The 12,140-nt window shown below is 42.7% G+C and overlaps 1 protein-coding gene across 31 annotated transcripts in view; it reads right to left on the minus strand.

Moving 5' to 3' along the window:
- The window catches only part of MACF1 (microtubule-actin crosslinking factor 1), a 340,530-nt gene that overhangs the window by 119,693 nt on the left and 208,697 nt on the right, over nt 1–12,140 (minus strand). For 28 of the 31 annotated variants that reach the window (XM_027537746.1, XM_027537756.1, XM_027537747.1 and 25 more), the window contains 3 exons: nt 12,010–12,098; nt 9,277–9,412; nt 126–5,495 (listed from right to left, as the gene is read on the minus strand). In XM_027537746.1, the coding sequence (XP_027393547.1) occupies nt 126–5,495; nt 9,277–9,412; nt 12,010–12,098 (5,595 nt within the window). The remainder of the gene's footprint in view (nt 1–125; nt 5,496–9,276; nt 9,413–12,009; nt 12,099–12,140) is intronic. The other 3 variants (XM_027537753.1, XM_027537754.1, XM_027537755.1) reach the window with 1 other exon arrangement.

Raw genomic sequence — 12,140 nt, forward strand, 5'->3', positions numbered from 1 at the left:
GTGACCCCATGGACTGCAGCCTTCCAGGCTCCTCATGAAAGCTCAGTATCCAGTCAAGAGTTTTAGCATGAAATTAGCCATAACAAGTACATACACACACACAAATACACCACTGGGTAACTTACTTTAGTAGCTCTGAAGGGCTCCGGGTTCACACTCGCTCCCCCTGGTACAGTCATCAAGGGGGTCTGTTCGCTGCCAGGGCTCGCTCTGAGCTTCTCCTGTGGTGTCTTCTCGTCCATCTTCATTGTGGGGCATGATACCGGGGGCAGCCTCTCCTCTTCACTGGTGTCTGGAATAGGACTAATGGTGGCCTCCTGCTGTCCCGTATTCTCTTTTTGAGACACCTCTCTGGACAATTTCTCTGGGAGAAGGGACACCGAGACTCTGGGAACTCTCTGAGTCACTATGCCTTCAAAGGACCCTACTTCTGCACCTGTAACTATAAGGTTTGACATTCGTAGGGATTCCTCTCCAGGTATTTCCTGAGTTGTCACTATTTTAGACTCAAGAATTCTGCCATGTTCATGATCACTTTTGTTGTCCTGAGGATGAAAGTCCTTTCTGTCTGAGAATTCCAGATTACTGACTTCTTTGGAGCCTACTCTCATTTCTTCCAATTTAACAGTGCTTGTTGAGTCAAAAGGTACTTCTTGGTATGATTTTTCTTTATATTCATTAGATAAGAAAGGCAGATCTTTGGTTTGTCTAACCTTAGAAGTAACACAAGAATCTTGATGATAATTGGTCTCCTGTCTGGTGGTTCCTTGGAAAGACCTGTCTGTTGTGAAACTTGGAGCTGTGTCTGCAACTTGGACTCCTCCAACTGGTTCCTGGTAGTACAATCCTTCAGGCCTTGGGATCAAAGAGGAGAGTAGTTCACTCTGGAGCCCAACAATAATTTCTTGAGATTCACTGACTTGATTAGAGTTGAAGAAGGTTAAAGCATCTTGATTTCTTATAGAAATTCCTTTGGGTGTCATTTGGGAAGAAGAGTCTTCAGTTTCACCAACAACAGAAAAGCCCAGACCCTTGTCAGTCGCTTTCCCCTTTTCACGCGCAGTTATCTCCGTACACTGATTCTCTATACTGGGGTCACGGTCATCACTAATAGTTTCCTGATTCAGCTTTTCTTCTGACAGAGCTGCTGGTCCGCGGGTCTTGATGCCTTCTTCTACAATCTTCTTCCCTCCCTTACCCTTCTCTGTGGTTTTCACTGGTTTCTGTATAACCTGCTGAATTAGTAATTTGTCTAAAGTTTCATGATTTGACTCTTGCACTTCTGAAATAATTCCTCCTTGGTTTTCCCTTACTTCTTTAGAATCTAGACCTGATACAGGCTGTTTCATATGAGAAATAATTTCTGTTTGTACTATTATTTCTTGCTCTTCGTTTGTATTTTTTTCCATGGTTGTAGAAGCCACCTCTTTGGGGTTAAATTCACAAATTTCTGATTGAAGATATGTCTCTGAATCTTGGCCCAGTGATTTATCTTTACCATCACTAGGAATTATGACACTCAAAGATTCCTTAGCATCTGGAGAAGATCTCTTATTTTGGTCATCGCATTCCAATCCCTTTAATGAAATTTCCCTGCTCTTTTTTGCCTCCTCCCCATTAGAAACTCTCACTTTAATGTTTTTTTGTGCAGACTGGTTTTCAATTTGAGATAATTTCTCACTTTCTCCTTTACCACAACTCATTTCAGCAGACTGACTATGAGCAATTAACATTTCCTTTCTTAGAAACTGCTTTTTTATTTCACATACTTCTATTCCATCTTGCTTTTCAATGTGAGCCTGGTGATCACTGAACTTAAATGTATCTTCTTGGATTATAGTTGCCAGTTCAGGACTGATAAGTCTTTTCTCAATAGCTTCCTTTAAAGTCACTCTCTGATTACTGAATATGTCAATAATTCCTCCATCCAACACCTGACGAGATGCAATAATTCTGACCATGTTTTCATCTACTAATTTCTGTTCCAGAGCTGATGACAGTGTCAATCTTTTTCCTGTGGCAGGGTCTATGATTCCCCCAGCATTTGCCTGGGCTTCTAGAACCTTCAGTGCAGCTGCAAAGTCTACTTTTCCAAGCTTAATTGCTTGAGACAACGTAAGTACTTTGTCACTCGCTCCATCTTTAATGTCTGAAAAGGGAATTACTTCTAGATATCTCTGTCCAGATTCAATATCAATTTTACACTTTTTTACTAATTCTGAATAGGGAACAATTCTGTAACTCTCAGGATCTATAATCCCATTCATCATTTCTGATGACAGTGTTGCTTTATTAGTTAATCGTCCTTCCTTTTCAGCTTCTGCCAGGGTCAACTGCTGCCCAGAAATGAGATCTACAAAGCTTCCAGTGAAGGCCTGAATTTCTTGGATTTCTCTCTTCAAGTCTGGTGTTACAAGATCTAATTTCATGGCTTCAGAGAGGGAAATAGTTTCCTTTGTTTCAGGATGAGAGAACTGACGGAGGCTTAAGGTCTCAACTTTTCTGAGTTCCTTGGCTAAGTCTTCATCAATGATGCCATGCTTAAAGGCATTATCAACAGAAAGTCTCATTCCAGATATATGGTGAATGATACCTCCATCTACCACCTGCTTTGTCAACAACTGAATGGCCTCATCTCTCTCCAAAAGTCCTCTGTCAATGGACTGCATGACTGTTAAAGGGGCTTTGTTGTCAGGGTCCATAATTCCAGTTGTTTCCATTTGTAAGCTAATTAATCTCCCCCTAACTGTGTTTTCAGCATCTCTGCCTTTGGAAGCTTTCTCCAGATTTATAAGCTCTGGCTGGTCAGCACTGTCCACCAAGCCAAGATTTGAGGCTAAAGTAACTGAAACCTTTTTGCCTCGTTTCAGGTCAATGATCCCACCAGTCACCACCTGCCCCTCTAAAATTCTGGTGGCTGTTTGTGTGTCAAGAAGTCCAATGGCAACTGCTTCCTTCACAGAGCACAGCGTGTGGGCATGAGGGTCTAAGACACCACTTATAGCTTTGTCTGCCATGAGGACATTGTGCAACAACTTCTCATCCATCAGACCTTCATCAATGACTTCTTCAGTTGTCAAAGACTCGCAGGTCTGAGAGTCAAAGAATCCCCGAAACATGTTCATCTTTCCCATAAGTTTCACAGCAGCGTGACTGGGCACCACGCCTCGGGCTACTGCTTCACTTAGTAAGAGCTTTTGGCCTGTCTGTTCATGAAGGATACCGCCCTCTACTAATTGTGCGGCTAATGTATTCAAGGTAGCCTCTTCAAGCAACTCTGAAGCAGCAATGCATGGCAGGGAAGTTTCACTGCCATCAGCTTCCTTGTCTGTCATCATCCTGCTACCACCTGCCATGCTGTGACTTTCTGGACTTTGTTGATGGTCATCCCTACCCAAAGGTGACTCACTTAATGCTTTCTTCTTGTCCAGAGAAAGAACAGTCTTATCCTTTTCAGACCTGAGTTCTGATTCTAAAGCTAGAGTTTTCTCGACCTGAAATTGTGACTTTTTGCTTTGGGGTATTACAAGAGGTCTTCCAGTTTCACCTGGAGTATACTCAGTTTCACGTGTGTTTGCTTGCTCTTTCTGACACGTCAGGGAAGTCTTTCTGAGAATCTGCCATTCTTCTTTTAGTGACTCAACAGAAAGTAGGTTTTTGTCCTCCACCACAGTCACATCTTCTGCTTTCTCAGGAGGTACTGTAAGGAGAAATTCTCTATTGACATTTTCTCTGGTAGACACTTCTATTTGTTCTTCCTTTTTGGTACCAAACAACTGTCTTTTAAACTCTGATTTGACTTTATCTATGACATTCAAAGTATCAACATTTGGGTTTCCCACTTTTTGTTGCCCTACAAACAGGTCCATTTGGGGGTTCTCTATAGAAGAGCCTTCTGTTTCTACAACGATCTTCTTGCGTTTTGCTTCAGTGCAATTTGCCTGATCGGCATCTTCTTTGCTTTGAGAAGAAAATTGGAACTCATGTGACCTCACACTCAGCTCATCACAGAAAGTTTCCATCATTTTCACATTCACTGCTTCTTGTAATTTCTCAGCAGCTTCTAGCCTCTGATGCCCACTTCCAAACACTTCTGGAGGACCTGTTTGATCACCTCTTGCTGTTAGTGCCTCTATCAGCTCATTGTCCAACAGGAGCAGCCTCTGCCCATCCCTCACGTTAATATAGCTGTGAGTCATCAGCTGAAACAGCAGCTTCTCGTTATGGCTTGTGGCACCCTCGGTTTGGCCTGTGCTACACAGCACACCTGCTGTTCCAGGATTTGTGTTGAACTTGCCTCGTTCTAAAGAGTCTGCTAATTGCATGTGGGGCATCACATCGGGGATGCAAACTGATTTCAAGTTATTAGCAAGACTTTTGTCTAACATACCATTTTCAATTGCTTTTTCCCAGGACCAAATCTCTGTGGTTGCTGGTAGAAATACAGCTTTAATATGCTGTCGGTCACTAAGGATTTTATGAGCTAGTTCTGTAGACACAATACCTTGTTCCAGGGCATCTGTGATTGGGAGAATCTCTCCAGACTCAGGCCATAGCAAACCCATGAATGACCAAAGGGACTCCAGAATCACAAGGGCAATCTTAGCAGATACCAGATCATGGCTCACTGCTTCATCCACTGTCAGCCTACGCCCAGTGACAGTATCTATGATCCCTCCTGTCTGAAGCTGCCTTATGAGGAGAGCACAGGCCATATCTTGGTCAATCAAGTTATGTCTCACAGCCTCTCCCACTGTAAGTCTGTGTCCTGTTCTTGGATCTACTATGCCTCCAGCAAAAAGCTGAGCTTCCAGCAGCCGGACGGTAACCTGTCTATCTATCAGCCCTTCCTGAACGGCACGGAAAATGCTAACCTTCCGGCCTGATTTCAAGCTCACCATTCCCCCTGCCAACTGCTTGACAGGCAGCAATTTCAATCCTGATTCCTGGTGGACAATACATCTCTGCATCAGATCCAATAAATCTATTTTCTCAGCTGTGTTTGGGTCTATCAAGTTCTTGGATGATCTCAGGTGGGACTCTAACCCTGAGTGAAGCCATGCAGAAATGAGGCCTTGGTGAAAAGCCTCCTCTAGGTTAATACAGTTCTCATCATTGGGGAGACTGAAACCTCCAGTTGCCAGGTGAGCTTCTAAGATTTTCAGTCCAACTTTCTCACTGATTATTTTCTTTTCAATTGCTTCTGCCACAGAAAGAGGGCCTTTGTTTTCAGTGAGCCTGCTGATTAAGGACAGGGCATCCTGTAGCTCTTGGAGCTGCTGGTACATCTGAGGATTAATGAGGTTTCTGGCTAGGCCCTCCTCCAAAGACAGCTTTTCACAGGTCTCAGGGGCAATGAGGCCAGACAGGATAACCTGGGATTCCAGGAGCACCAGGCCTGTGTCTTGGTCAACGAGGCCCTTTTGCATTGCTCTGAAGATGGGAAATATCTCCACTGTGCCTAGGTCAATCACCCCAGCCACTGCTCTGCAGCCCTACAAGAAAAAACGAACAAGAACACTGAATCAGAGAAGCACAATTGTTGAAAGGAGTCATTCAAAGAACTACAGTATATCAAATTCTGACCACAAGAAAAACCCAGCCTGATATGAACCCCAACCTGTAGGAAACATCCTGAAGCCTGGCAGTGTTAATACTAAAAAAGATTTTTTCTAATCTATAGAATGTTTAACATAGACAGAAGTCTACAGACTACCCAAAGGATGGTAGCATTAAGCACATCTGAGTGACAAGCTCTATAAAGTAGCAAGCAATGAAAGTAAGGAGACAGCTATTTCTAAGACTAAATCACCAAAAAGGCTCTTACAGACATACCAGTTCCCCCAAAGTGAGAATTCGACCTCACATAACAACTTCTCAGGGTTGCGATCCATGCAGAAGACTCTTGAAGTAGCACTTCCCTGCTGAGGAGTTCAGCGGGATCGGTCCATGGGGTCAGAAGACAGATATAAGCAGCCCAAGAGCCACACAACAGCTGTGAAGCTCAGTAGATGGCCCTGTGTATGTTACTCAGGCAGGTGTTCAGCAACTAGGGTGGTCACATTTTTGGTGGCCAATGCTAGCGTTTGCCATGGCAACAGCTCTGAGTTAAATTAGCTCTAGGAATTGGAAGCAGCAAGTCAAGGAAAGAGCAGACTAGGGTCCCTTGACTCTGAAACCACTAATAAATTTTCCTCTAGTCCAGGCTAGAACAGGTAATACAGTCATCACAATGATGGCTACTATTTACTGGGCACTTACTATATTTATTAAGCAGTGGCATTTAATCCTCACAACAATCCTATGAAGGCAATTAATTTTTAGTCTGCAGATAAGAAAATGAGGTACACAGAGATTAGGTAACTTGTCCAAGGTCACAAAACAAGTGAGTTCCAGAATCACACCAAGGACTGACTCTAAATTTCAAGCTACTCCACTTTCTCGCCAGTCAGATCCAGGGGAGCAGTAAGAGGAAGCACAGCAGAGTTCCATCTTACAAAGGAGTTCAGTACTGAGGACACAGAATAAGGCCAGCCTTACACACTGTCAACACCATCCTTATAAAAAAGCCTCAAAACAGTTTCTGAAGAAGTCCTATTTTGAAGCCTTTCAAGGCAGAATGTTATTCAGAAGTTAAGTCATTCGAGTATTTTACCACTCAGAACACATTGCTTTTATCACTCTCCAACTTTCTACTTCCTCTTGTTAGTGTTCAGCATCTTCATCTTCCATACATGATTATATCTGTCCCTCTTTGATCAGTATTACTTATTTGTCCTTATTTAACTCTTATCCATGGAAGATTTTACTGAAGCAACTGTCAGTCACCTCCTTGCCTCCCATATAATGTACTTCATTTCTGTCTCGGTGAGAAGCAAGCTCCATAAAAGCAGGTGCTTTGCCCATTGGATGTCTAGGACTAATATCAGCAGTTCAAGAAACATTTGATGAATAAACTAATAAACAGTAAGGAAATCCTTAAAATCATTAACCTACTTTGCCCAGATTTTAAGAATATGCCCTGAGAATTTCAACCTGGATTAGCTGCATACTATCAGAGATGGCGGAGAAGGCAATGGCACCCCACTCCAGTACTCTTGCCTGGAGAATCCCATGGACAGAGAAGCCTGGTAGGCTGCAGTCCATGGGGTCGCTAAGGGTCGGACACGACTGAGCTACTTCACTTTCACTTTTCACTTTCATGCATTGGAGAAGGAAATGGCAACCCACTCCAGTGTTCTTGCCTGGAGAATCCTAGGGATGGGGGAGCCTGGTGGGCTGCCGTCTATGGGGTCGAACAGAGTTGGACACGACTGAAGTGACTTAGCAGCAGCAGCATCAGAGATGGAGAATAGATAGCAAATGAGGACCCAGGTCTGGACTGCATCTTCATCGTACTATGTTTGTTCAAATAATGCAATAACTGAGAATTCTTCACACTGTTTAAAATATTATGTGTTACTCTTCATCCTCCCTTTGTTTTTTGACCCAGGATGTAGAGTTTAACTTGCATAAGGCAAACGTATGTTATGTGAATCTACTGGCTATCTTGTCTGTAGGGACTGAAGGGAAAATCCCCCTTGTGGTATGCGACTCTGAAATATATGAAAAATTCCATTTACAAAATTCATTTAAAGGCTGTTCAGAAGCAGACAATATGACAAAGAAAGTGATTCTTTGAAAGATATCTAATTTCTTCTGTGAGTTCATGGACTCTCAGACATGCTTGTATTAGAGTCTAGCCAAAGAGAAAAGACTGTTCCTTCTAACACCCTCATAATTAGAGGACAGGCAAGAATCACTGAGCTGGGATATGATCCAGAGAAATTCATTTCGGCCCCACCAAACACGAGCATTCTGACCTACACAAGCAGAAGACAATAGAGGGAGAAGAGGAAAGAAAACATAAACGGCTCTACTTACCAGAGTTGCAGGGTGTGCCTTGGGCAGATAAGAGATAGAGCCTTACGGAGCAGCTCAGCCGTATCGCACACACAGTGTAAGCTTGGTGTTAGCGTCCAGCATGCGACTGTTTGTTTTTTGCAAAAAAGAACCCCAAACAGGTCGTCCTCTTTTCCCTTTGTGCATTTGTGCTTAAACTCCAAAGGGTTAGTTAAACTTCTAAGCAAGGATGTCAGTTAATCAGAACAATACTTCACATGAAACACACGAACGGTAACAGGGGACACATCATGCTCAATGTAGTGGTGCTCAGCAGCTTGACTCTCTTTCTTTCTTTCTCCCCTTTTTTAACCTTTCAAAATGAGAACTGGATGTTCTCAGCAAGCAATTTTGTTAAAACTCTTCATGTACTCCCGTATATGGTGAAGCAATAAGCCATTACAAGTGGGTTACCTCACAAACAGAGTGCTGAACCAGCACGTTTGTTTTGGAAATCTGCTCTCAAATAAATCACAGCCGGTTCTACACTGTGGCCTGTATAACTCCAGCTCCTGCTATACAAATTTAAGGATCAAAGTCAAAGCATATTTTGTCTAAATATCATTTTGAGCATTATCTAGACCAAATCTGATTGCCACAGGAGCTTAAATTGCCTCACAGAATTTGGCCATTGCTTCACAACATAGGAAATAAGCAGGCAAACACACATATATGTCCCAGAGACACATGTATATAATATGGTAAGTTTACATATACACACAAGTATCCAGGAAGAACTCAGGACAACCAGCAGGAATGTAACAACTTCCATGTGGTCCAGGCAATGAACATGGTGGTAACTGGTAAAGATGTCACATGATGGGGTGACTATGGATAAGGGGAACCAGCGTCTCAGTCAGTGCAGCTAATCCACCAGTTTGTTTTGGAAATTGACATTTCTCATTTATTTAGTAGACAGGAAAAAAAAGTATGGGGGGAGCGTGGGGAAAAGGTCCACAGACTTTACTTCCCAATATTCAGAACTCCCTGCTGTCTTTTGGTGACAATGCCACAGAGTAACCATTTTGCCTTCTGATCAGATATGACACAAAATTCAGGTTCTCCTTGACTGTGGTCTGCCACAAAATGCAAGATGACACAATGGTGAAGCAGGTCTAAAGGATTAGCCATATGCACCTTCTAGTGATGCTGACTGACCAACACATCGTGGAACCCCAATAAAGAAACACGAGACAAATGGCTGCTATGGTGAGGTTAAAAATTAAGTCACACCGGTCATGGAAAGCTAGTGATCATGACTCTCAATCAGCAAAGCTGCAGTCATACTGTTCCCAAGGTACCTTTCCAACACCTGGAGAGAAAAACTCAAAGTACCTTTTGTTCTGTCTGTTGGGCCAGCTGGCTCTGGAGTTGCTGAAGCTGGTTTGCTGAACCTTCACAAAGATCATGGTAAGTCTTACTGAGGGCATTCAATTGCTCAGATATCTGTTCTTTCTCTTTTTCTGACAGCCTAGAAGATGAAGCATTAAAGCTCTTTTAGAGAAAGACCTTTCCCCCAATTCCCCTCTATTGTTTCAAAACGACATCTCCACCTTGGAGAGTATTCTTCTTTGTCACTGTTTGTGATGGGCCATCTGGTCAGTCTCCCATACTCACCGAACACTTTGGCATCTAGCTCATAGTTTTTCTGTCTTCTCAGATGACTCTTGCTGATGTTAATGCTCATGTCACCAATTATCTAACACTCTATACCTGTAGTCCAGCGAACTTCCCAATCCAAATGGCCTCCGGGCCACATCAGCTTCATCCATACTTAGATGCTGCCATCCTCTAAAATTATGCCACTTCTGACATTTTAAACAAAGAATCTACTATCTGATTATAACTTCTGATTATAATCCTACCTGGCTAGCTTTCTTCCTTTACTCTTGTATCTCTTCTCTTTTAAAAATGAAATATCTTAAAGAGACAAAAGAGAAGGATACAACAAACTCATTTACTCATTACCTAACTATCCAACTTTCCCCAAAGTTTAGTATTTTACCAGATTTTCTTCAGACCCTTTTCTTGAATCTGGTGAGTTCTGCAAGTTCCTTTTCTCATTCTTTCAAAACATTGTGTTCCTGAGACTGAATCTTATGATTCATCTTAAAACGACCTGTTGATTTACCAAACCTTCCTTGACCTCTCCATTTCTCTTACTACATCTATTATCTTTTCTTCTCATCACACAGTCCACCTTCTCGATCAATCCCTCACTGTTATTGTTACACTCTTTCCTCACTAACAAGACTCCAACCCCAGGTCAATCAAACCCTTTGACTTCTCTGATCCCACATGCAGACCAAGTCTATCTAGTGGGGGGATTCCAAAATCATGTAGAAGTCCTCCTGGTCCAACCACTACCAGACTTCAGTGCTTCCTGACAATCTTCTTGGCGCACACTCTAACTTTCAGCAAACAACCTCTTTACATATTTCAAAGAGAAAATACAGACCACTGGGCACTAATTCTCTTAATTTCTGACTTTACTTCTGGCATATTTACCCATATCTATACCTTCCCTGTAGAAGGCGATGGCACCCCACTCCAGTACTCTTGCCTGGAAAATCCCATGGACGGAGGAGCCTGGTAGGCTGCAGTCCATGGGGTCGCTAAGAGTCAGACACGACTGAGCGACTTCACTTCCACTTTTCACTTTCATGCATTGGAGAAGGAAATGGCAACCCACTCCAGGGTTCTTGCCTGGAGAATCCCAGGGATAGTGGAGCCTGGTGGGCTGCCATCTCTGGGGTCGCACAGAGTCGGACACACCTGAAGCGACTTAGCAGCAGCATCAGCAGCATACCTTCCCTAATCTCCTTTTCCCCAGACCTCAGAGGAAAAGCTGCCTCAACTCCTACTTAAGTCTGTACTTTCTACCCACAGATGAATTTTATCCTCTTCTACATCCTCTGCAACCCCTCTCCCATGATATCAATTTTTCTCTCCCTTTTAGTCCTTGAGAGTCAATAGTTCATAAACACAGTTAAGTCCCTTCGATCTTTTAAGAAAAAAAACCAAAACTCTCTCTTGATCATAAATTCTACTCTGAGTATTTGCTCTATTATTTCTCTCCTTTCCCACAACAAGCTCCTCGGAAGAGTAGTCTAATTTCACTACCACTATCTTTCTTGCCTCACGAGCTCCCCATTCCTTTAAATCTGACATCATTCCCCAACTTTTCACCAGAGTCACCAAAAACTTCCAACATGCCAAAGTTAATAGCCATGTCTTACCTTTACTTGACTTTTGACCATTTCCTTCTTTTTAGAATTCTGTTCTCCCTTGGGCTCTGAGGTTTCACTCATAATTTCCTCTTACTCCTCTAAGGCTCCTTTATAGGCTGAGAAGCCCTTGAACCCTTGTAAAATAATCCAGTCATGGTTTTTACTATGCTAATCTCTATCACTTCAAATTTCTCTCATAAATTCTAAATTTACACATATAGCTGCCACTGGACAACTTTAGTGGAACCACTTGAGGCATAAGTAATGTATCAGGGACTTCTAAATACATATTAGAGGTTTATCCTCTGATGTCCTGTGGGCTCTTCAGATTCATAATATCTGAAACTAAAGTGGCCTTCTTACCCCTCAAGCCACACCCTCTCCTGTATTCCCTATCTTGTTTAGCAGCATCACCAAATGTCCAGTGGCCCAAGCCAGAAACCTGGGAGTTACATCTGACATTTTCATTTGTCACAAAGCCCTGTAAGTTCATCATCCTTAATATCTTTTGAATCTTTGTCTCTTCTCCACCTCATCATTTCTTGCCTGTATTGTCAGAATAGCCTCTTAACTGGTTGCTGAGGACTCTACTTGTGCCTCATGTCTATACATTCTCTATGAAACTGTTCTAGAAACCTTTATGAACAGCCTGATCAGGTTCAAAAGCTCTCCTCATAGCTGACACATAAAATGTAAATTCAGCGTGAACTACAAAGTTCTTCATAATCGGACTCCTGCCACCTTGAATTCTCCAGCCTGAGTTCTCATCACGACCTTGAATTTTAGTCATTAAGATCCAGTCCTCTAGATGTGCCACAATATCTCATTTATGACTCACTTGTGACCGTGCTTGGCCAAGAAGATCTGTGAAGTTTTAACGGCCTCAGAGACTTGCTCCCTCTTGGTTGTCAGCTCCTCTGCCAGAACCTATGTAGTAGAAGAAAAGAGAAAACTTCAGAGCCCAAGAAA

Source organism: Bos indicus x Bos taurus, chromosome 3 (assembly GCF_003369695.1).
Source record: "Bos indicus x Bos taurus breed Angus x Brahman F1 hybrid chromosome 3, Bos_hybrid_MaternalHap_v2.0, whole genome shotgun sequence".
NCBI classification, from domain to species: Eukaryota; Metazoa; Chordata; class Mammalia; order Artiodactyla; family Bovidae; genus Bos; species Bos indicus x Bos taurus.